We start from the raw sequence: 25,006 nt of genomic DNA on the forward strand, positions 1-25,006 counted from the left end.
TTTCAGTTCCCTTTCAATGCCAAATGCCAAAATTTAGAATTAAAATTTCTGAAAGAACTTTAGATTTTAGAATTCTTTTAATAATACTAAAAAAAAATAAAGTCATCTTGTCTCCTTGGAATGTGAGTGGAATATAATATAGGCTCTTAAAAAAAAATCAAAGATGGAATGGGTTGAGCATCTATTTCTCTAGTATATGAGTCTGCCATTCCCCTTTTTTTAAAAAAAAAACTGAATGAAACTTAAAAACTGTAATTCATCCAACCATCCCATTAATTGACTCAACTCTCATCTAATGAGTACCTTCTATGTTCCAGGCCCTGAGAAGGGGTAAGACATAGAACTACTACCTTAATAATTTTATTAAGACCAACAGAGAAGGACTATCCTATCCAGAGGACAACTGGGATTTTTACAAGGGAGGGTATGCGGCCACAGGCAGCATCACCCTGTAATTTTTCAGATCCTGCACTGTTTGCCCTTTCTTCTTAGTCTTTTTTACAAGAAGAACCCTTATACTGATTGGGAAGCAGAGTGTGTGCACACACACACACACACGCACACACATACACAGACACATACATACACACACACACAGAGTTAAGAACATGGACTGTATTATGAGTCAGACCTCAGTTTGCTCTGCCACTTACTGGCCATGACTCTGAAATTACTTAACCTTTCTAACCCTCAGCTTCTCCTTCTGTAAAATGGGAACACAAAAAAGATTATTGTGGGAATTAAATGAGATAATGCCTGATAAGACACTTTCGATACACTGACCTGGAAACACAATACCTATTTGATAAATATGAGTTCTTGCCATTATTATTAGTTTTATTAATAGTGATATGATAACAAATCACGTGGCAATGTGGAAAAGCAGAAAATCAGGACTTTGGAGGTTCTAGTCTTGGTTCTCCCATGAATTTACTCTGTGTCCTTTGATAGGTCACATTATTATATCGCTCTGAAACTTGGCTTCTTCAACTATAAAATAGAGGTGCAAAGTAAGATAAGTACACAACTCTTTCCAGGTTTCATATTTCGTGTTTCTTTGGTACCATTTCATTTTCATCACGTATTTACCTTCTCATGTTTTGCTTTGCTTTATATTATAATTCACCTGACTTCTCTTAGTATCTAGCCTCTAATGACAAGGGCTTCTAGCCCAGGAGCCACCTAAATGATATAAAATAAACGAGCTTCCTTTAAAAATCTGCCACACACACACACACACACACACACACACACACACACTACATAATAGTTACACCTGTCAGAAGTGATATCAGCATATGGACAATGGCTGAAAACAAAGCATCAACCAATAAAAACAAGAGGTCTGTTAATTAAGTGTGGTTCTGGAATGTTTTTCCCAATTTAAAAATTTCCATAATCATCCTCATCATCCTCCTCCTCAGTAGTAAATGTGTTTATGTGACAAACAACTCAGTGGTTAGTAGCAGGGCAGAGTACCATCCACACACATCTGAGGGACGTCACCTGCAGCGCTGGCCTCTTTATGGTGTCAAGCAGGAGACCGGCCCTGGTAGCCACTGCCGGGTTGACGTCCTCCACAGCCGTCAGGAAGCAGCAGAAGGCGTGTGCCAGCGAATACTTCAGCAGATGGTTTTTCGTCACTGAGTGAATATCCAGAAATCTACAAATTACAGCCACTTTTTCCACTGCAATGTAAAGGCAGAGAACAACAAAAAAATTGACATTTATTTAGACAGTCTAAGAACTGTCCCTCAGAGATAAGGGTAACTCTGGGCCCCCACACACTGACTTTAAATACCAAAAGGAAACGCTAATGACACCTTTTCCAGCATTCTGTTTCACCTACGCAGCAGAGACCATTTCTACTCAGTGTAGTATTTTAGTGCCTGGCAGCCTTGATTTAGCTCCGGGTTGTCTTTTTTTCTTTTTTTTAATGGTCTTTTCCTTTAACTTCCAGCTATATTTCAAACTATTCAAAATGCCCCCATGCTCATGTCTTTGCCCATTCCACGGAGGCTCTGCAGACAACACAGAGAGGTGGAAGGTACCCACCAGTCCTCACTCTAGGTTCTGGACTCTCCACTCCACCCTTAGTCTATCGTGATGTGAAATGACAACCAGTCTTCCTGGGGCTACAGAGCATTTCTTCCATGACATAGATGCACCCTTACTTGATAGATTTCTAATTATTCTGCAAATCTATGTTAAATGATTCCAGTCACCCTCAAAACACAGCTTTATAAAAAGTTACAGTAGATAGTAAAGCAATATAGTCCCATGCAAATAAAGATGTTTCACTACTTTGCTTACGCTGTTCCAACAGCCTACAATATTCCTTCTATTCTTTTCTGCTAATGGACATTCTACCATCCTTAAAAGAATTGGCTGTTAAAATTCTACGTGTTTTGTGAAGCCCACTCTGACTTCCTAGAGTGGCCATTTCATCCATAAACTCCTGCAAAAATACTATTCATTTACATATGGCATTTGTGTGTTCGTATATAGCTGTGCGATATATCTTCTTTTTTGATCTTGAACTATATTTACACCTTTGCAGTTTCTTAACCTCTTACATGTTTGTGTTGGTCTCATCGATTAAATTAGGGGCTTTTGAGAGCAGAAACCCTCTCTCATACTCTTTTTTATTGTTTCCATAGTACCTAGTACGTACAGTATTTATTCAATAAATTCACTGAAACACTTATTTTAAATATATAGTATATAAAGCATTTATATGTATGTATGTGTATATATATATATATATATATATGAAACCATCCTCGGTACTTGTGGGAAACTGGAAGTAAATAGAAAAATGAACCGTTATGGACGGAATGTTTATGTCCCCCCCAAAATTCCTATGTTGAAGCCCTAACCCCTAATGTGATGGTATTTGGGGTGGTACCTTGGGAGGTAATTAGGTGTAGATGAGATCATGAGGGTGAGGCCCCCCATGATGGGATTTATGTCCTTATAAAAAGAAGAAGGGAGACTGGAGCTCTCTATCTCTCTCTCCGCCATGTGAGGACACAGCAAGAAGGTTACCATCTACAAGCCAGGAAGAGAGCCCTCACTGAGGTACTGAATTGGCCAGCACCTTGATCTTGGACTTCCAGCCTCCAGAACTGTGAGAAATAAAGTTCTGTTACTCAAGCCCCCCAGTCTGTGGTATTCTGTCATGGCAGCCCGAGCAGACTAATATGTGAATCACTCATGGGTCTTGACTTCACAGTCAAGTCAACTAAAAGTGATAAGACAGGTACAACTATAACTGAAACATAATATAAAGAGCCATAAATGCCGCTCGCTAATGGGTAAATAAAATGCTATGGGAGATCAGGGGATAAAGAAATGACTTTCCACCAAGGAAACCGAGAAAGTGGAACTCAATGGGGGCATTTGAAAGTGGTTCAATTGGAGGTAGCATTTGAACGGGACCGAGAAGGGAAGAAGGTTTCAGATGGAGAGCAGAGAACGGCCAAGACGTGGATGAGGGGAAGCAGGAAGCAATGAGGACAGAGCGACGGCACGTAAAAAAAGAGTGGGAAACGAAGCTGCCAACATGGGCAGCCAGACCACGGGAGGCTGCAAATGTCAGTTTAAGAAGTCTAAACTTTATTCTCTAGTTTTTATTGAAAACTCAATAAAATTTTTCTTTTATTTTTTTTATTAGTTTCAGGTGTACCCCAATAAAATTTTTGCGTAGAAAACCAACGTAATTAGAACTGTGAGCCAGAAGATTAATCCAGCAACTATCTAATCCTTAAATTGGCACCAAAGAGCATAGTTAAATATTTATCTGCTTTATTTGGATGTAATGCCACCAAAATGTTGCCAATACCATATCGTGTTTTGCCAGCAAATTTTACTCTGATCTTATTCCCTACAACATCATGTGCTGCCATCTAAATACACCAGCCCCTGGGATTGATGGGGTATTAAAAACCAAGAACTCTTTGAGGTGGCCAGAGATTAGGGAACTGAACTCTAAAATACAATAGTTAACTCACCTGATGAAACTTCCGTTTCTCTGCCCAATTTTTGAGACACTAAAATACACAGAACCATTGTGATGAGGCCATGATGACATGCCAGCCCTGTGTGCGGCCCCCTGGGAAAGGGAGTATTAACAGAGTGCAGTGACAGTGAAGAGCAGGTGGGAGGCTAAGAGAACACACCCAGGTTCCTTCCTTACCACGTTCTGCTAAGAACTTGCCCTAGGAAATTATACCCATCATGGCCCCAGACTTGGTCCCTGATGCTTCAAGGTGAGGATACACCGTAACAGCAGAGCTTCTCAAACTCCACTGAATTACACGGGGAACTTCTTAAAAATGTAGATTCCTGGCCTTCCCTCCTGAGACTCTGGTTCAGCAGGTCTAGGACATAGCCCAATAATCTGCGTTTTTAACAAACATTCCCACTTACCCTGATGCAAGTAACCTATGAGGTTCACTACACAATTGATCACTCCCGCCGGGACCCATATGAAAGTAAATCAGGGGGCAATTAATAATACACCTGGACAACAGGTAAACTAGACAGGATAACCCTACCTAAGGACCACTCTGCAAAATACCATTGTTGAGGAAGCTCAGCTAAGCAGAACCAACCAAGAGTGCCAGCAAGCAGGACAATGCCCCTTAAAGAGAAGGGAGGGAAATGGAGGGCCGAAAAGAGATCCCACAACTGGACATCCGGTTTGCATTGTGAACCAGAGAGAATTTTTAAGCTAATACAGAGGTACCTGCTTCAAACCTCATCTTCCAGTCTTTGCTGTTGAAATTGCCATTTATGATTGTCCAGAAGACATCAGCACCATGAGGAAGTGACAAAGCATGGAGAAGAAGGGGAACTGCCAAAGAAGAGAGCTGGGAAAACTCAGATTTGACGACTCTCCACAGGCTGGAAATCAAAAGGAAGCAAAGTGGTTACAGGTAGGACAACCTTTCTAGAAAAAAAAGACTATTATCTTAATTTAGAAGAAGTGTAGTTAACGGGTAGCCGGTAGGCACGCTCTCAGTGAAATTAGATTCATCCACAAAACTAGAATCCTCGGACAAACTTTTCCTGTGCTCTGTTCTGTTCTTGTTTTTTTAAAGTAACTACTTTTATGTAACAACATAGAAAAAACACTTACCACTTAACATTACATTTTTAACATAAACATTTTTAATTGTATATTATACATTCAGATACATACGTGAACAATGACTGCCAAATAACATACAAAATTGATATCAGTTTTGCTAAAATGATGACATGATAGTAACTTAAACATTTTTTTTCTTATGCTGAACATCCGGGACTTTTTGTTGGTTTTGCTGCCCAGCAGCCTTTTCCTCTTCTTCTAGCAAAGAACAACTCTTTTTCTACTAAGAATAGTCTTTTCAACGGGCAGGGCTGTCGATCAAGGGTCCCCCCTCTTTCTCCTATCGTGAGAGCACAAAACCCAGGCTGATCAAAGCACTGCAATGCCACGGATAGAGTGATCAGTCTAGGGGTGGGCATACGACCCAGAATGATGGAATCCTTTGTCCAGGTTCCAGGTATTGCTTTGGACTCTGAGAGAGGGAAGATCTCTCTCCTAAAACCTCAGCAATGAAGTACAATGCTGGTCTAGAGCTGCCAGTGACTCTCTTTTCTGTGTCACAGGGACAGCGTGCAGAGAAGTCAATACAGATGCAATGGGGCTAAGTAATGGGTAGGGAGGAAGGGCAGAGGGGGGAGAGAGGGGAGAGGAGGGAGGGAGGTAGGGGAGAGAGGGGGAGAGGGAGGGAGGGAGAGGAGAGGGGGGAGAGAGGGGAGAGGGAGAGAGGGAGGGGAGCAGGGGGAGAGAGTGGGAGAGGGAGGGAGGGAGAGGAGAGGGGGGAGAGAGGGGGAGAGGGAGAGAGGGAGGGGAGGAGGGGGAGGGGGGGGAAGAGGGGGGGAGGGGAGCAAGGGGAGAGAGGGGGAGAGGGAAGGAGGGAGAGGAGGGGGGAGAGAGGAGAGAGGGAGGGAGGGAGGGGAGCAGGGGGAGAGAGGGGGAGAGGGAGGGAGAGAGAGGAGGGGGGAGAGAGGGGAGAGGGAGGGAGGGAGGGAGGGCAGGGAGGGGGGAGAGAGGGGGAGAGGGAGGGAGGGAGGGGGGCAGGGGGAGAGGAGGGGGAGAGGGAGGGAGGGAGAGGAGGGGGGGGGAGAGCTAGGTGGGGGGAGAGGGAGGGCGGGAGGGGAGGGTGGAGAGAGAGGGGAGAGGGAGAGAGAGGGGGGGGAGCAGGGAGGGAGAGAGGGGGAGGAGAGGGAGAGAAGGGATGGAGGTGGGGGGCGGAGGAGAGGGGAGATGGGGAGCGGTAGAAGAGGGGGGAGAGAGGGGAGAGGGAGGAGGGAGGAGCGGAGGGCGAGAGGAGGAGGCGGAGGGAGGACGGGAGAGGCGGGGTGAGGAGGGGCGAGGGAGGGAGGGGAGAATGGGGAGAGAGGGGGAGAGGGAGGGAGGAAGAGGAGGGGGGGGGGAGAGAGGGGGAGAGGAGAAAAGGGAGCGGGAAGGGGGGGAGAGAGGAGAGAGTGGGAGGGAAAGAGGAGGGGGGCGAGAGGGGAGAGGAGAGGAGGGAGGGAGGTGGCGCATTGGGAGAGGGGGGAGGAGCGGGAGGGAGGGGAGCCAGGGGAGCAGAGGGGAGAGGGAGGGAGCGGGAGAGGAGAGGAGAGAGGGAGAGGGAGGGAAGGCAGAGGAGGAGGGGAGAGAGGGGAGGGAGAGGAGAAAGGAGGGGAGCAGGGGGAGAGAGGGGGAGAGAGGGAGGGAGGGAGAGATGGGAGAGGGAGGGAGGGAGGAGGAGGGGGAGAGAGGGGATAGGGAGGGAGGGGGAGAAGGGGGAGCGAGAGAGGGGAGATGGGAGAGAGGGAGGGGAGGGGGGAGAGAGGAGAAAGGGAGGGAGGAGAGGAGGGGGGAGAGAGGGGAGAGGGAGGGAGGGAGGGAGAGGGGAGCAGGGGAGAGAGGGGAGAGGGAGGAGGGAGAGGAGGGGGAGAGGGGGAGAGGGGGAGAGAGGGAGGGGAGGGGGGAGAGGGAGGGAGGGGAGCGACGGGTGGACAGAGGGGAGAGGGAGAGAGGGAGGGGAGCAGGGGAGAGAGGGGGAGAGGGAGAGAGGAGAGGAGGGGGAGAGAGGGGGAGAGGGAGAGAGGGAAGAGAGGGGGGGGAGAGAGGGGGGGAGGGAGGGAGGGAGGGAGGAGAGAGGGAGGAAGGGAGAGGAGGGGGGAGAGAGAGGGTGAGAGGGAGGAGGGGAGAAGGGGGAGAGGAGGGGGAGGAGGGAGGAGGGAGAGGAGGGGGGAGAGAGGGGGGCGAGGGAGAGAGGGAGGGAGGGGGAGAGAGGAGAGAGGGAGGGAGGGAGAGAGAGGAGGGGGGAGAGGAGAGGGGAGAGGGAGGGAGGGAGGGAGGGCAGGGAGGGGGGGAGAGGGGGAGAGGGGAGGGAGGGAGGGGAGCAGGGGGAGAGAGGGGGAGAGGAGGGAGGGAGGAGGGAGGGGAGAGGAGGGGGGAGAGGGAGAGGGGGAGGGGAGGGGGGAGGGGAGGGGGGGCAGAGGGAGAGGGAGGAGAGGGAGGGGAGAGAGGGGAGAGAGGGAGAGGGGAGAGGAGGGGGGGAGAGGGAGAGGGCGAGGAGGGGAGAGAGAGGGGAGAGGAGAGACGAGGGAGAGAGGGGAGGAGAGGGGAGAGGGGAGGGAGGAGAGGAGGAGAGAGGGAGGAAGGAGAGGAGGGGGAGGGAGGAGAGAGGGGAGAGGGAGGGAGGGGAGAAGGGGGAGAGGAGGGGGAGAGGGAGGGAGGGAGAGGAGGGGGGAGAGAGGGGGGAGGGAGAGGGGGAGAGGGAGGAGGAGAGAGGGAGAGAGGGAGAGGGGGAGAGGGAGCGAGAGGGGAGCGGAGGGGAGGGAGAGGAGGGGGGAGAGAGGGGAGAGGGAGGAGGGAGGGGAAGCAGGGGAGAGAGGGGAGAGGGAGGGAGGGGAGCCAGGGCAGGGGAGAGAGGGCAGAGCGGAGGAGGAGAGAGGGAGAGGAGGGGCAGGGAGAGGAGCGGAGTGAGAGATGGGGAGAGGGAGAAAGGGAGGGGAGCAGGGGGAGGAGAGAGGGGGAGAGGGGGAGGGAGAGAGGGGAGAGGGGGAGGGAGAGCGAGGGGGGGAGAGGGAGGAGAGAGGGAGGGAGGAGGGGAGCAGGGGAGAGAGGGGAGAGGAGGGAGGGAGAGGAGGGGAGAGGGGGAGCGGGAGAGAGGGAGGGGAGGGGGGAGAGGAGGGAGGGGAGGCCAGGGGGAGAGAGGGGAGAGGAGAGAGGGAGGGGGCAGGGGGAAGAGGGGGGTAGAGGGAGAGGGCGAGGAGAGGAGGGGGGAGAAGAGGGGAGAGGGAGAGAGGAAGAGAGGGGGAGAGAGGGGCGAGAGGGAGGAGGGAAGGAGAGGAGAGAGGGAGGAAGGAGAGGAGGGGGGAGAGAGTGGGAGAGGGAGGGAGGGGAGAAGGGGGAGAGAGGGGAGGAGAGGAGGGAAGGGAGCGGAGGGGAGGGGAGAGAGGGGAGAGGGAGAGAGAGGGAGGGAGGGGGGAGAGAGGAGAGAGGGATGAGAGATGGGAGAGGAGGGAGGGAGAGAGGGGGGAGAGGAGAGAGAGGGGAGGGAGGGGAGGGAAGCAGGGGGAGAGAGGGGGGAGAGGAGGGAGGTGGAAAGGGAGAGAGGGGGAGGGAGGGAGAGAGGGGGAGGAGGGGGAGAGGAGGGGGGAGAGGAGGGGTGAGAGAGGGGGAGAGGGAGAAAGGGAGGGGAGCAGGGGGAGAGAGGGGAGAGGGAGGGAGGGAGAGAGGGGAGAGGGAGGGAGGGAGAGGAGGGGGGGAGAGAGGGGAGAGGGAGGGAGGGGAGAAGGGGGAGAGAGGGGGAGAGGGAGAGAGGAGGGGAGGGGGGGGGAGAGAGGAGAAGGGAGGGAGGGAGAGGAGGGGGGAGAGAGGGGAGAGGGAGGGAGGGAGGGAGCAGGGGGAGAGAGGGGGAGAGGGAGGGAGGGAGAGGAGGGGGAGAGGGGGGGAGGGGAGAGAGGGAGGGGAGGGGGAGAGGGAGGGAGGGGAGCAGGGGGAGAGGAGGGGGAGAGGAGAGGGAGGGAGGAGGGAGGGCGGGAAGAGGGGGAGAGAGGGGGAGGGGGAGAGAGGGGGAGAGGGAGGGAGAGAGAGAACCCTGGTAACATCTTATGAGTACTAGCCACGCCTAAAACCCGACCACTGCTGGTCAAAGATGTACTTTAGCAAGTTTAGTTAAGTCCCTATCAATTTCTACCAGAAAAATTCTGAATATATATTTTATTAATAATATAGTACTGGTTTCCAATTTTTCATTAATTATTTAAAGTATGTCTTTTCCTTTTTGTTGTTGTGTTTTCTATTTGGTTCCAGTTAATATCAAAATCAAAACTGTTTGTGAGGGGAGGCCGGTTAGCCCAGTTGGTTAGAGCGTGGTGCTCTTAACAGCAGGGTTGCCGGTTCGATCCCCACATGGGCCACTGTGAGCTGCGTCCCCCACAACTAGATTGAAACAACTACATGACTTGGAGCTGATGGGTCCTGGAAAAACACACTTAAATAATTTTTTTTTTTAAAGGTTAAAAAACTATTTGTGACTTTCAAAAACTCATAATGCACACCAAGAGATTGAGGAGTGACACACGTTCTCTCCATTTTACAGAGTACGCTGAGGTACAAATCAGGGAGTTGCTTGTTTCTCAGAAGACATACTAGAGGTATGGAATGAAAAGGAACAATTCTGAAACACTGTACGCTTCATCCAAGTAGAGGATATGAGACAAATATGGATCTAATCCATCCCTGGCGTTAATTAGCCGTGTAACCAAGTGTAAATTCCTTAACTTCTCTGAACTTCCTCTTCCTCCCAATGCTGGCTGCATTCAATGAGATGATTCATGGTGCTTGACACACAGTAGGTGGTCAAAACCCTCACACTACTGTTCCCATTGGGAGGCTAAGATGATGATGCTTCCAGAACACAACAGGCTTTACAGAGAATGCAAAGGAAAAAGAAGACATAAGCTATGACCCCCTCGTGGAACTTTCAATTTAGTTGAAGGAGGCAAACCATATACAGCATTGCTAAAAACCGTCTCGGTGACAAAAATCCCAGGACTTGGCCAGTCTCATACATATGGCTTTTCCAGTTCCCTAAGCAGCTTGTTTGAAAAACGGAAGGAAAAACGTACTTTCTTCAGATCCCTCATCGTCCATCATGGTTTTTGTATAGGGTCATACTTTGAGGAAAACCTGAGCCATGCCACCAGAGGCTGAGGCAAGATCCCCAGCACAACGATCCATTGGGCCCGAGCACCTGTCTGGTAGAGGTGGCTTCCACAACAAAAGGCAGCCCACTTGGTATTCCCACTCTCCTGGAATGAACAGAGCTTCTGCCTAATTCCTAATTCCTAACCCAGTTCCCTCACCACCTTTGCCTGGACTTGCGGCTTTTCCCATCCGTCACACTGATATTTCCAGATCATTCTTACTTTTCCCCACGTCCAGGTCAGCATGGCCACTCTGCCACCATCTCCTCCCATGTCACCTGTAGAAGCCCCATTTATCATGAGGAAACTTCTTTAGCGCCACCATTTCCATGGTATGCTTCTGTCCTCGGTTGAATAGTGTCACATCGACCCGGACCTCAGAATGTGAACCTCAGAATGTGTCGTTATTTAGAAATAGGGTCATTGCAGATGCAATTTGGTAAGATGAGGTCTCACTGGAGCTGGGTGGTCCTAAATCTAATGACTTGTGAGTGCCCGTACAAGAAGCGATGGGGACACAGAGAGACACCCGTCACATGGGAGGAAGACCACGTGAAGACGGAGGCAGAGATCAGAGTGATGCATCTGCCAGCCATGGGAGGCCGTGCACTGCCAGCAGCCACCAGGAGCTAGGAGAGAGGCAAGGTTCTCCCTTTTCTCCATGCTTACACTATCAAGGTCCAACTCTGACCCTTTTCATCGTTTTAAGATCTTCCATAGATCTCCAAACATCTTTAAATGATGTCCCTATATTCAAGGCCCTTCACATTTGGGTACTAAGCCCCTTCTCCAGCTTCATTTTCTGTTACTTCCCCTAAAACCACACCACGCAGTGAAAAATAAAACCTTGGAATCACCTAAGTATTCCCTACTCATTTTTTGTCCCCTCTTTCCAACTCTGCCATCTGTGTACTCTTGATAGTCCCACTTTCTGCAAAATGGCCTACCAAGCTCAAACATCTCCTGTCAAAATTCTATCCTTATCTCAATGCTTATCCACAAGGTATCTGCCCGACTGCCTCTCTGATCACCCAGAAATGACCTTCCCCACCTCTGAAAACACAAAAAACACTCATCCAATCACACATCTTTTGGATTTGATAGTGACTCTTACATACGTACAATGACGACGTATCTTAGTTTATCCAAGATCTTCGTCTACTTTATACTTATTGTTTTGAGGTTATTATGAAGATTATCCCGTTTTACTCTTAAAAGTAGACCAATTTGAATAGTAAATTATGTGGTCACCTTCTACGTACAGAGTGTTCACCCCCTTCCAAACTAGATCGCAAATTTCCAAAGTGCCTAGAAAAATAACGTAAATACTAAGCCCTCAATAATACTTGTTGAATAAATACACAAAATGAGCGAAGACAGACCCTTAACATGGTTTTGTCACCAACTTAATCACCCTTAACATGGTTTTGGAACCAAACTTTTCCCTTTTTATCACCTCATCCTCTTACATATAAAATGAGGACAATATTATTCGGACTTACTTCCAGGAAGATTGAACAGCTATTTTAAGGTTCTCAGAAAGAACACTAGTATGTAAATCCAGGGCAATATTTTATTATTTTTCTCAAAATGCTGAGGTAGTCTTTTAAAAAATACCTTATCAGACAACATATATGGAGAGATTTAGATGTCTATTAGCAGTTCTATTTCATGTAAGAAATGACATAAATCCTTACTCAAGTATACTACACAAATATTAACTTAGGACCTGTTGACACTTTACTAGGGTATGTTAAATTCTTAAGCCATCTAACAACTGAAAGGCATAAAATAATCCTTATTTTACCTTTTCCATTTTTACAGTATCAAGCAAAGAAAATTACTATTACTCATGTTGACATAGTTAATAATTACACGAAATAAGAGAAATAAAAGTAATTCCCATAAATGATTAGGATGTCCTGGCTAAAAAAAAACATAACCCACATGAGTTGGTAAATCTTATTCTAATTTTTACAGCTAAAGCCTAACATATAAACAAAAAAAAAAACCCAAACTGTTAGGAAAACATACCTCGCAATCAACATATGATCTTGAATGTAGGCTAAAAATTCAGGATGATCTTTTCTAGCAATGTATAAACACTCTCCATGTAGACAGAGAATCTTCAGGCAATTGAGCATATTAAAAAGAATGTCTGGCTCTTCAAACTTAGCCATTTCCTATGCAAAGAAACCACATGGTACTGAGTGATCTAAAAAGCAATGCTACCAAACCCAAACTTCAAATATTGCAAAACATATACCTGGAAAATGGTGTATATTAGTCTCAAAGTTACCGGAAGCTGTTGGTAGCAAAACTTTCTTTCAGTATCATTCTTTACTGCTGTGAAGAAAGAATTACACAAAGGTTAGAATAACTCCTTCTCTCCCCCACCGTTCATGAGTTGATCAAGATCATAAAACCAGGAGGAGTAAAATAGATATAGAATATATGCTTTTATTTTGCATTTTTAAAGTATGTAATGTTTTTATTTGCTCTCCAAGGTAGCATCTATCCCTCCTATGATGAAAGTGCAGGAAACTTTCGAGATTTAGGATTCTCAGCTTCCATTTCCCACTGTATAGCCAGCCCATCATATTTTTGGCTCTCTCAGCTCAGCCCTATGCCCCAAGGGCCGCTAGTTCTGCTGCTACCTGGAGCGGCCTGGGGCCTGGCAAGGTATGCCTTCCTAATGGAAAGAGAAATAAGCAGGTGTTCAAGAGAGGTATTCAAGTTGTATTAGCACCTAAGGAGGGATTTAGTCCATAGACTCACACAAAAAGGGAGTCTTTTTGAAGTTTAGTATATTCAGATCAGAACGTGGCCTTATTTTCTTATGAGGATCTCTAAAACCTTTGCCCTACGGTAGGGGATGGAGGTATATTGTACATGAGACATGCTAGAATAAAGAATTCACAAATTAACCAGATGTAGAAATTCATGTAAATGTTTTCAAATCACTGTTGCAAGTTTTGGCAATTCCTAGGATCAGAGACAATGGGCGTCAAACCCTGTAGGTGTATATACTTAACAGTTCATTGGGGAGTTTCCACTCTAATGTATTTTAATACTCGTTATCAACACTTGACTCTATTTTGTCTAGTGTGAAAGTTTTAAAAATATTTTTAGTGGAGGACATATCTGACTGCTAAAAGAAATAGGCACAAAATGCAGAATCAGGAAATACTCTACAAGGAATTGGAAGTCACCAAGCATATATCGATAGACCCACTCATTTATTCTATGACAAGCTCAACACCATCGCCTAATGGCCCACAAAGAAGACGCAGGATCCAGGTACTGAGTGGCAGAGAAGGCTCGTCTTGGAAGAAAATTAATGGAGACTTCCCTGAGGAGACAAATTATACCTATATCCTGCAAGACGGCAGAGATAAAAGAAGGAAAACGGAGCAGAAGCTACGATGGGAGCCTGAAATCATGTTTAGGGGAGATGAGTAGAGCAAATGTTTAAACAAGTGAAGTTTATAACAAGCAACAAAAAGAGTAATTTATAAAAAGAAATTGCTTAATTTTAACCACTGTTCAACTAAAATGTTAAATACAAATAAAAATGGCAACTAGTTGATTTGTGCGTCATCTTAGGTTGTAAAAATATATTTGCACAAAAAGACTTCAGGTGACAGGATCAGTGGTGAAATCCTTGCTTCCTTTAGATATGGATGCAGCCTGGGCGTGGGCCTCAGCAACCATAATTAATTCGAAGTTAACGAGGAGCCCCAGGTGCTGGTCTCAACCCTGCCATTAAGTATTAATAGTTGTACAATATTTGGATTTCCAATGCCCAGACGTCCATCCCAGATATCCGCAGAATGGGGATAGGCAGGCAGAGCTTTCACTTGGTTTATGTTTCAATTCCTCAGATGATGAGATACTCCGTTACCATTTGGCAGCACGATAAGCACACAGCCTAAGTTAGGAATCAACAATAGGAGCTACATGACCATAAGCAAGTTGTTTAACTCATCTGGGATGTATTTTCCTCATCTGCAAAGTGAGAAGGCTGAACTAGATCAGCAGGTTTCAAACTTCTTTTCTGTGGAATACTTTGTTCAAAGAAAATCTTACTTAGAACTCCAACATATGAACTAGAGCAAGTCAGAGCAATCTGGCTGCAGCAGGGTATGTAGCCTGAATCTTTATCGTTTACCAACGTCTTCCCACTAATTGCCACCTCAATTAAGGAAGGTCCAAAGGAAACCCACAGGGCCTGTGCAACTCCAAGTACACGCAGAAAACAAATGCAGTAGGTCATCTCAGGTGTTCCTCCAAATTCTCGGTTTCAATGGTTCTAAATAGTGTGAGCCGAGATATTCACACTCGACTAACCATTTATACAATCAATGCAGAAGCATTTTGAAGGAATGATGCAATTAACTTGATCTGAATAAGACACCCCAGGACCTACAACGAACTGCACACAACAGTCACCTAACAATGTTTGGAGTTCACTGAGGGAATGATGCAGTTTGCTTCCCAAACTTGGTTCTGCAGGTGGGCCTCCCAGGGGCCAGCTCCTAATCGTTCAGGACAAGTGGAAGCAGCTCAGATTTTTTTAACAAGCTACTCAGATTTGCTCTAGTCCTGTACAAATTCCCAGCGTGCCACAGAGCAGATACAGAAATCAGCTTTCCCAAAGACATATGGGCTCACATCTGAAATCCCCGAAACTCTTTCAGTGTGGGAGGAGCTAGAGTCCGATTCCAGACCTGCCTGCCATCTTGCTGTCCCCAATTCGCGCACACAGAGCCTTTCAAGCAAACTAGAAAGAGTCCATCCTTCCTCCTAGCTGTGAGCCGGGCCAACCAGCCTTAGACACAAATTGCACAGCTACACACCATGAGTCTGTCCAGAATCCTGGCCACGCCCCTGGGTCGCAGAAGCTGCATGAGCTCAAGTTCCATCACCTCTGTCCCAAAATACTCTGCTTTGGCTAAATGCCCCGAGTGCCTGTCATGACGTCAGCACATTCCGCGTCTGCCACCCATCTTGGTTCACAGCTACTTCTCCACAGACAACACAATACATAAGTAGGAAGGTGGTGCTTTCCACACTAACACAGCAGGGTTTTGTTAATAACAATCTCCTGCTGCCAGAAAGATGCTCAGTGATCTCTGTCCCACTAGAAGGACATCCTGGATCTGTGCACTTCGTAATGTGAGAGGAAGTGATGCATTAGCACAAGTCTATACTAAGGAGGCCAAATCTGAACTTGCGTGAGTCAGTAAGAAACCAGGGTTCTGAACGTTAGGCCCACACACACCGCCCTCCCCCCGCAGCCGGAGTTCACCTACCAGTGTGTTCCGCGGGTTCGGGGCGATTGCCTGGGTTCTCCCCATGCTTGGTTGCTGGATTGTCCTCCTCACCTTCAGGGCCTATAATAAACTCTGGTCTGGAAGAAAGGAGGCTATCCTCAAGGCTGTCTGTGGGCTCCTGAAACATATACATGGTGAGCAGCCAGATGAGCAGCCCTTTGAGGATATAAAGAACATTCTGCAACAAAGACTGATGGAAGCCTGCTGGCTCCCAGCCCTGTGCTGAGCCTTGAAGGGCACAGGCGCCTGCCTCAAAAGAAACTTGAGCTCATTTCCATAGTAGTTAAAGGAAATTTAGATCGGCTGTTAGGGAAACATTTTCATTCTCTTGAGATAAATATGGAAAAAATCTCAAAAACATTGTTAAATCTTCTGAGACCTGCTTTCCCCTCTTTGCTTTAATCCCTGTGATCATGTCCCACTCACCAAGTGACTCCAATTCATGCACATTTTGCTCAACAACTACTTAATTAGCAGGGAATAGTAAAGGGTTCACAGCAATATTTTAAGATGCACATACCAGTTGTCTGGAGAAGTCAAATTATTAGGAGTAAGAAATTGCTATAACATATGAGTTAATGAGAGTTAGGTATAGCAACACAAGTGTCCACCAATAGATGAACAGAAGGACAAAATGTGCCAGGGGTGCCAAAAAAAGTATACAAGTGGACACTTTGGTCAACGTTGCTTAAGCAGTAATTCACCATAATCAGAAGTGTCTGGAGACTGAAGGTAACCACTTTGAGCACCTCTTGTAAATACAGAAGTCAAACATGACTTGTAGTCATCTTTCGTTATGGGTATATATTGAGTATTACAATTTTAATACAGTTTTCCTTTCTTAAAATGTGTAATCATTTTTTGGCTATATATATATATATATACATACATATATATATATACATATATATGTATGTATATATATATATATACACACAATGGAATATACATATTCCATTGTATGCGCACACACACACAATGGAATAGTCTTCAGCCTTGAAAAGGAAAGAAATTCTGATTCATGCTACAACATAAACAAAGCTTTAGGCTATTATGCTGAGTGAAATAAGCCACTCACTAAAAGGATAAATATTGTATTATATGAGAGAGCTACAGTAGTCAAACATAGAAACAGATAAGATGGTGGTTTCCAGGCACTAAAGGGAGAGGGGAACAGGAATTTATTGTTTAATGGGTACAGAGTTCCAGTTTTGCAAGTTCTGGAGCTGGATGGCACGACAACATGAATATACTTAATGCTACATATATATTTATATATGTTATATTTGTATAAATATAAAACAAGCGGCAAAAGTGGGTGAAGAAGATTAAAGAGAGAGAGAAAAAAAAACTAGATACCATTTAAAATACCTATCTCTAGATATCCTATTCCAGCTTTTTTCCTCCTTCAAGTTCCACCTTCAAATATCCTCTTTTAAAATTATCCTCTTTTAGCTAACACTTTAACCAGCAAACATTGTTTCAAGAATTATTTGATGGTGGGAATACAGATTGGTGCAACCGCTATGAAAGGCAGTGTGGAAGTTCCTCAAAAAATTAAGAATAGAATTACCATATGACCCAGCAATCCCTCTCCCGGGTATCTACCCAAAAAATCTGAAAGCATTTATCCATAAAGACATATGTGCTCCAATGTTCATTGCAGCTTTATTTACATTGGCCAAGACATAGAAACAACCAAAATGTCTTCGGCAGTAAGAAAAGATGAAATAGTGCCATTTGTGACAACATGGAAGGATCCTGAGATTATAATGCTAAGCGAAATAAGTCAGACAGAAAAAGTAGAGAACCATATGATTTCACTGATACGTGATATATAAAACTGAAAACAACAAAAGAACAAGACAAACAAATGAAGGCACAAAAACTCATAGACATAGACAATAGTTTAGGGGTTGCCAGAGGGTAAGGGGGGGCTCTAGAAGAGGGTAAAAGGGGTCTAATATAGGGTGATAGAAAGAGAACTGACTCTGGGTGGTGAACACACAATGTGAGACATAGATAACGTATTACAGAATTGTACACCTGAAATCTATGTAACTTTACTAACAATTGTCACCCCAATAAACTTTAATTAAAAAATAAAAATAAAAAAAGAATTATTTGACAGCCAGCTCAAAGCAAGGAGGGGATAAAGATTGATGGCATATAAGAAGGACACTGGGAAGAAAGAAACAAGCATGAAAATGGTGGTAGGGAGGGCTCTGAGTATCCAAGTTTTGTTGAGGCTGGCCCTGTTCCTAGGTCACCAGGAACAAGACACTAAATCATATTATGAACTGAGTTTCGTAATACCCGATATGGTGGTTTCCTGTTGCAGAGTGACTTTTCCGCAAACAGCCAGTAACCCGTGCTTCTGGCATCATCTTCCGGGCAGCAGGGACTGGTGTCACCAGTCTTGATGACTAGCCTAAGCCTCCTGCTAGCCCTTCCTGCATGTCCTCGTCCTCCACCTGTCCCAGGAGGAGAACCAAAGTGGCCACTGCATGCAGTGGAGACCACGTGTTCTAAGACACAGCTCTCTTCATTGATGGACATCTCTCCCATAAAACTTTGAGAGAGGAAACCCGAATCCTCTAGCTTCACCTCCAAATCCGGTATTTTAAGCACATGACAAATGTCAAGAGCACAGTGGACATGGGTGATTCTTTCGATGGCCCCGTTTCTCCACATTTATGCTTGTTCATCTTTGTGTCATGGGTTGGTGTTGTGAAAAATGACACAATATGAAGAGCGTGCTAGGGACAGGCAGGGGCTCAGGATATCCTCCTCACACTCTCCTTCCCTTCCTGGAAGAGAAATCTGCGCCCATGTAGCCACTTTTCTTCAGCTGATACTTTTCTTAAACCACAAACTACGATAATCCATGGTTACTACCATGCCCACGGGGCACGAGGCACCCCTAATTTCAGAATCCCCAGGTCACATTGCAGTCTTTCGTTTTTCCTCTCTTCTCTTTACATGATCAACTATCCCCTCCTTTCCTAAACTATCTTCTACCTTGCTTTCGGAGTCATTGCTCTCCCTAGGCTTTTCTCTTGTGACTCTGACCTCTTCTCAATTTACTTCTGGTCTTCTCTCCCCGTTTTCCCTCTTAAGCGTTGGTCCTTCCCAAGATTCTAGTGTTAGTTCTTTTCCTTTCTCATTCCACACCTCCTACCACAATGTGCTGGTGACTCCAAACTTTTATCATCTTCTGATCTCTCTTAAGAACCAGATCCACATATCTGATGGTATGTGACATCCCCATATAAACATCTAAAAGGCTTTTCAATCCACTGTGTGTGAATGTGACAGATCCACATATCTGATGGTATGTGACATCCCCACATAAACATCTAAAAGGCTTTTCAATCCACTGTGTGTGAATGTGACAGCATCATACCTCACTCCTGCCAAAACAAAATCACTTCCCCTACTTCAGGAACAGTCTCTGGAAACGGCAACACTGGCATCTCTGAAGACAGAAAACACGGATTTGTCCTCAACTTTTCCATTCCTAAACACCAAGGAAACAAGTGCTGCTGATTCTTTCCTAAAAACTCTGCCAGGCTACCCCTCCTCTTCATCACCACCATTGCGTTAGTTCAGGCTCCCCTATGTGCTTCCCCGAGTGGCCACACCGACCTTCTGACTAGATTTCCTGTCCCCAGTGTCCAAATCCACCAATCTCTCTTCCACTCACAGGATGAATTTCTCAAATTCATCAAATTGTATCACCACCCTGATTAAAATTCTTCAGGATTCCCCCACTGTTGCCAAGACAAAAATCCAAACTTCTTAGTTTGGTAGACATGGCCTTTAATCAATGAGAATATAAAACTGAGTCCGTTTTTCTCCACTCAGTTTTCACTACTTTCCCATTCTCCTCACTGCTCTAGCAAACTTGCAGTTTCCTGGGCATATCATTCCCTCCTTTTCTCTATACCATTTAAATAGAGAGTTTTCTGGGTCTCAAAAGTCCTGCTCTCCCACTGCCTTCATTTCATTAAGTCCACTCCTCCTTCAAATACAAGCTCAGAAACCATCTGTTCCGGGAAGACCTTCTGGATCCCTGTTACCTCCAAGCTAGATTTGTTGTCTCTTCTCTGTACTGCCATAGCTACCTTGTTCATCCCTCTCTCATAATGCTCATCACTCTGCCTCATGGCTTTTCATTTACTTAAACATCTTCCTGAGTAGACTCTAAGCTTCTTGGTTTTAATTTGTTTTCACATCATCTATTACTGTGACTGTTTTATAGTCAGTACCCAACGACAACGTTAAAAGGCCATACTACAGGGATGTCATTTTGCGACAGGTAGGACTAACGAGGTAAGTGGGCTGAAAGGTATTTAAAAACTGAAGAAACACTTTACGGCATGTATGCTATACCTCAAGAAACAATTTTAAGTCATTTTCTACCTAGACAAACATTAGGGGAAAGGAAGAAAAAGAGAAGATGGCAAACAATGGCTCAAATAATTCAGGTACATATACATCATACCTATGATGGTATGAAGGTATTTTGGTGACGTGTGTGACTTAGATGGAAAGTAAGCTAAATGCGGGATAACTATTGTATGGAGCAGTTAATACAGAGGGTACCAAAAAAAAAAAGGATACACATTCTAAGGGAAAAAACTATTACAAATGTAATACTCAACATATAACGATAACAAAAGATGACTACAAGTCACATTTGACGTCTGCAATTATAAGAGGTGCTCAAAGTGGTTACCATCAGCGTCCAGACACTTCTAATTACGGCGAACTACTGCTTGAGCAATGCTGACCAAAGTGTCCACTTGTATACGTTTTTTTGGCACACCTAGTATACGTCATATGTTACCTGTTTATTTAAACAATTTTCTTAGAAAGCAGAAAATGAAATGAAGATTTTCATTGGCTGTTGATGAAGTTAATGGGTTTTACAAACTGAGTAACCTAGTAATTCTCAGTGTCCATATCCAATCTATTTATTCAATATTTGACATGTATATTTTGTCATAGTCACTCTTTTCCAAACTTTATAACTTTGCGATAAAAGTTATTTCAAGAATACCAGTAATGCTTTGTATTTATGAAAATTGTATGAATTGGTGTGCTACCACCCTAACTCAAGACTCAAGAATTCTAACTCAAGAATTCTGTTTAATATCGCTCCATCTCACATTCCTTGCCAGGAGCCTGAGTTGATAGGAGAAACAGGAAAGCGTTCTTTTAACACAGTCTCACATATAGCCCAGCATGGAGCATAAGATAAGACTAGAGAAAGACTCCATTTCCCAGCCACTGCAGTCTTTATTACCATTAGACATGGGCCATCTCATTTCTTCAACTGCTTACCACCAGCCGGCTTTCTTCTTTAGGAGCCAGTCTCTCCAGGAGCTCACAAGCAAGCTGATAGCAGAGAATACTAGACTGACATAAGTTACACTCAATTGCTTTTGCGTCCTTCTGGCAGGTGTGGGAGCCCCCCCAGGGGGCTTGGAAGACATTGTTTATAATGGAAATAATGTCCTTTGATAAGCTGTGCTCTAAACCCATCGTGATCCCATCATCTTGTAACTCCATCTGAAAGACACCAAAAAAAAGACCAAAAAAGAAGGAGTTTGGTCCTTTTGTTCACTATTCCACTGGCACACTAATTGGGGATAATTTTCATGAGCTGATAACAATATTAAATTATTTAAAGAAAAACAAGGCTTATTTGATGATGAATATACATTGATTTCCATGGATTCTCCTAAAAAGAATATAAACACAAAACAAACTGAAGGGAATTATTTTTGAAATCATGTATAACATCTAAAGGGAGCTGTTTTTTAAACTTATCACTGTGAGATATTACACATTTAAAAAATGCTGCTCCTCACCCAATGTCCAGATCTTGATTCGTAAATACCATTATTCGCCAAACGGAACCAGGATCCTTAGAGAAATGGCTGATTTCAGAGTTAGGGCTAGGAAAATATAAAATCAGCCTGGAACATCTTGTCATGCCAGAAATGAAGGAAGTGTTCAAAAAATGATGGGAACAAAGGAACAAAAGAACAAAAGAACAAAGGAGCCGGCTCCTACTGCCCAAATATGGGACAGATATATAACCATCATAACAAATAATCATAGTAACAGATGTTAATCCACTGATTAAGAATTCATGCGTATATGTAGGTATAAAGAGATAAACAAATAAATATATAAGTCGGAGAGAAAACTGTTCCTTCAGTAGAATGCCAGCTAATAAATGAAAAGAAATAATGGAGATTAGATTATCATTTGGTAATGGTCGTAGTAATAATTGATTCAGGCATGAATCATCCATGCATGCTAAACTAGTAGGTGAAAGTCTGATGAGAAACAGGAAATCCCATAGTCTTAAAGTGTCTCCTTGAAACTTACTTATTAATTACAAAGGAGAAAATAGTGACTTTGTAGTAGAGAAACCACCTTAACCAAGTCATCACCACCAGTAAGGGGACACTGTCATGTCATGTGCCTCCTGATATGATACACTGAAAAGGATATAACATGACATCTGTGGTATTACTGCCAAAAACGCTTAACCCAAATAGATTGATAAGGAAACATGAGACTCAAATTGAGGGGCATTCTACAAGATAACAAGACTATACTCTTTAGAAAATGTCAAGAATATGAAAGATAAACAAAGACTGAAGAACTGTCTGGATTAGGAAGACTGATGAGGCAGGAGAAATCACTGGAATAAGTGATGTTGGGTCATGTCCTCGATAAAATAACAATTTTTTTTTCTTTTGCTATAAAGATGATTATTGTATCAATTTTAAAAATGAATAATTTCTGTTAGTTAGATATAATATTATAACAACACTAATTTCCTGATTCTGATAACGGTACTGGATGATGTAAGTAAATGTCCTTATTTTTTAGAAAATACACTCTGAAGTTTTAAGGATAAAGGGACATCATGCTTGCAACTGACTCTCAAATGGTTCATTAAAAAATTATACAGTTCATACATACACCTACAGATTGAGAGAGAGCGAGAGAGAAAGAGGTGAATGTTAACATCTGAAGAATTTTGGGGAGAAATATGTGGGAAAGTTTTGTACTAGTCTTGCAATATTTCTGCAAGTCTGAAATCATTTTGAAATAAAAAGTTAAGAAGAAATGCTCTCCTGACCAAACCTTTTAAACTTCTCTTTTTAAATTACCTTCAAATATCAATTTATAAAATATATTAAAATCACTATAGAGTTGTACCTTGTTCTTCCCAACAATACCATTACTCAGTTTGTTCACCAAATTTGTTCAACAGAATCAAAGCTAACGATGCTGGGATGTTTCTAAAATTCATATCAATCCTCGGATGTCAACATCATTGCAGATATTCCTGTAAGTATTTTTCAGGCTCTTTAGGAAATCCCCAAAGGAGTCTGTAAAATGTCTTGCATGATGCTATATCATTTCAGAAAGTGTGAAGATGCCCAACACAGGGGAAAAAAAACCAAAAACCCATTATGTAATGCTTTCCTCGTCCTTGACCTCCGAACTAAAGGAAGCTCATGCGTCAGCTACCTGCTTCAGGAGAAGATCAAACATGAGGATGAAACAATTTAGATTCATTTCATCATCTTCACAGTCAAAGTCAATAGTCCTTCCTCCTTGGTGTCCAAAATTCTTGAAAGGGCTACGAAATGGACTATGCATAGGACTCCGGAATGGACTCTGAAAAGGACTATGAAATGGACTCAGCATATTGTGCTGAGCTCGTCGACCAGGATCAGAGGCAACACTCACCTAGAGGAAAAAACATCGACACATGTAAGTGAACATGCAGCGGCTCAAATTACTGTGAAAAATATCTGGGGACTCTGTGGAAGGCATTTCCGCCTGTGACACGATTTGCTTTCTCAGCCAATAGCCTTAATACTTCCAAATACTATGGATCCTCTCAAAATATAAACATCAGAAATAAAATTATCCAAACTTCCTGTCTAGCTGTCAGTTGAATAAAACATTAGCTCCCGGAAGAATGAAGGCAGCTGTCTTTCTCATGTTATTTTACATCCCGTCAAACATTTCCAATTAAACTAAATTGTCTGCATCTACTTAACACCATAACCTGAAAAATCAGGACTTATGAAAGTAAAACATTGCAAGATCGGTTTTAGAATCATAAGCACAAAATGACATGCCTGGTTAAAGAAAAATGGCCTCTGGGTATCATAATTATTAAACTATCATGAGAAAACAATATATGTCAAAATGGTTATTCGCCATTTGCCAACCCAACCCGCCCCCCACCTTGCCCAGGCCCTCACTGCCTTGCTCTGCCCTGCTCTATGCCCAAGGGTGCCAAGGACTGAGTCTCTCCTGGCTCTCTCGCTGGCTGGCTTCCAGTTGTGTTCAGTCAATGGGAGGCACCAGCAGAAGCTGTGAAATTGGAGGACAGAGAGGTAGGACTATTTCTCCCCACCCCCTGCCTGTTTTGATGCTGCAGTCTCTCCATCACCCTACAGCTCCTCTAGACAGCCCTTCCTTATGATTTTGGCTGCCAGTAGGCTCCAAAGAACTCTTCCCCTTGATTCTGCAGCCCTAGGGGTATAATGGTTTCCTAGTGAACAGTTTCTGGCCTCTGGGGGCCTCACTAGCCCTTTTATTCCCGTAACTCTATAGGCAGAGTCTCCAGCAAAGTCTGTTCCTGTGAACCATCTGGGATAAATTCTGAGGCAGGACCCTGATTGATACATCTGTATATCACTCTCAAATCATATTTTCTCTCTTCAAGATCTCTTTAATAACCAGCACGCTCCGTGAACATCATATTTAAAATAAAGAAGAGTATCCCATCAGGAATCAGAATAGTTGGATATCTATAGTATTACCTAATGGCAAATTGCTTCGGTTCACTGAACCTCAGGTGAAGTAGTTGTACAATGAGGATAATGAGTTCTTCCCCGACTGCTTCACACAATTTTGTGATATCAATTGTGAATACATTGCACAGTAGAAAGTGCTAACCCAGTAATGTAATATTAAAGGTTACAGAAGAAACAAAATATAAATGTTCAGCAGCTGGTTCCAATCAGGCAGATTTTTTTTGTGAAAGCACTGAATACAAACTATGATTCCATGATTATGTTATATGTTCGAATCCCTAGATAACAGGTAGAAGGACTGGGGGCCTGTGGTATACAGTGGGGGGAAATGGCCTGGAGAGGCTTAACAAGGAAAGAGCTGAGAACAGTCCTCAGCGACCATCAAAGGGCAGTCAGCCTCTCCAGAACGGAACATGGCCTGGGAATGCTGGTATGTCAACAGACACTCCAGCGGGTCTGCCAGAGAAAAATTATCAAGAATTTGGACCAGACTATATTGGCTTTTCTCATCCACAAAGGTACAAAACGGGCAATAAAATG

General features: G+C 44.4%; 1 protein-coding gene across 16 annotated transcripts in view; it reads right to left on the reverse strand.

Annotated features, from left to right (window-relative positions):
- The window catches only part of UNC79 (unc-79 homolog, NALCN channel complex subunit), a 240,447-nt gene that overhangs the window by 97,389 nt on the left and 118,052 nt on the right, over positions 1-25,006 (reverse strand). For all 16 annotated transcript variants that reach the window (XM_033108855.1, XM_033108860.1, XM_033108868.1 and 13 more), the window contains 7 exons: positions 23,163-23,384; positions 20,949-21,176; positions 15,579-15,717; positions 12,530-12,609; positions 12,298-12,446; positions 4,751-4,908; positions 1,507-1,688 (listed from right to left, as the gene is read on the reverse strand). In XM_033108855.1, the coding sequence (XP_032964746.1) occupies positions 1,507-1,688; positions 4,751-4,908; positions 12,298-12,446; positions 12,530-12,609; positions 15,579-15,717; positions 20,949-21,176; positions 23,163-23,384 (1,158 nt within the window). The remainder of the gene's footprint in view (positions 1-1,506; positions 1,689-4,750; positions 4,909-12,297; positions 12,447-12,529; positions 12,610-15,578; positions 15,718-20,948; positions 21,177-23,162; positions 23,385-25,006) is intronic.

Source organism: Rhinolophus ferrumequinum, chromosome 6, assembly GCF_004115265.2.
Source record: "Rhinolophus ferrumequinum isolate MPI-CBG mRhiFer1 chromosome 6, mRhiFer1_v1.p, whole genome shotgun sequence".
Lineage (NCBI taxonomy): Eukaryota > Metazoa > Chordata > Mammalia > Chiroptera > Rhinolophidae > Rhinolophus > Rhinolophus ferrumequinum.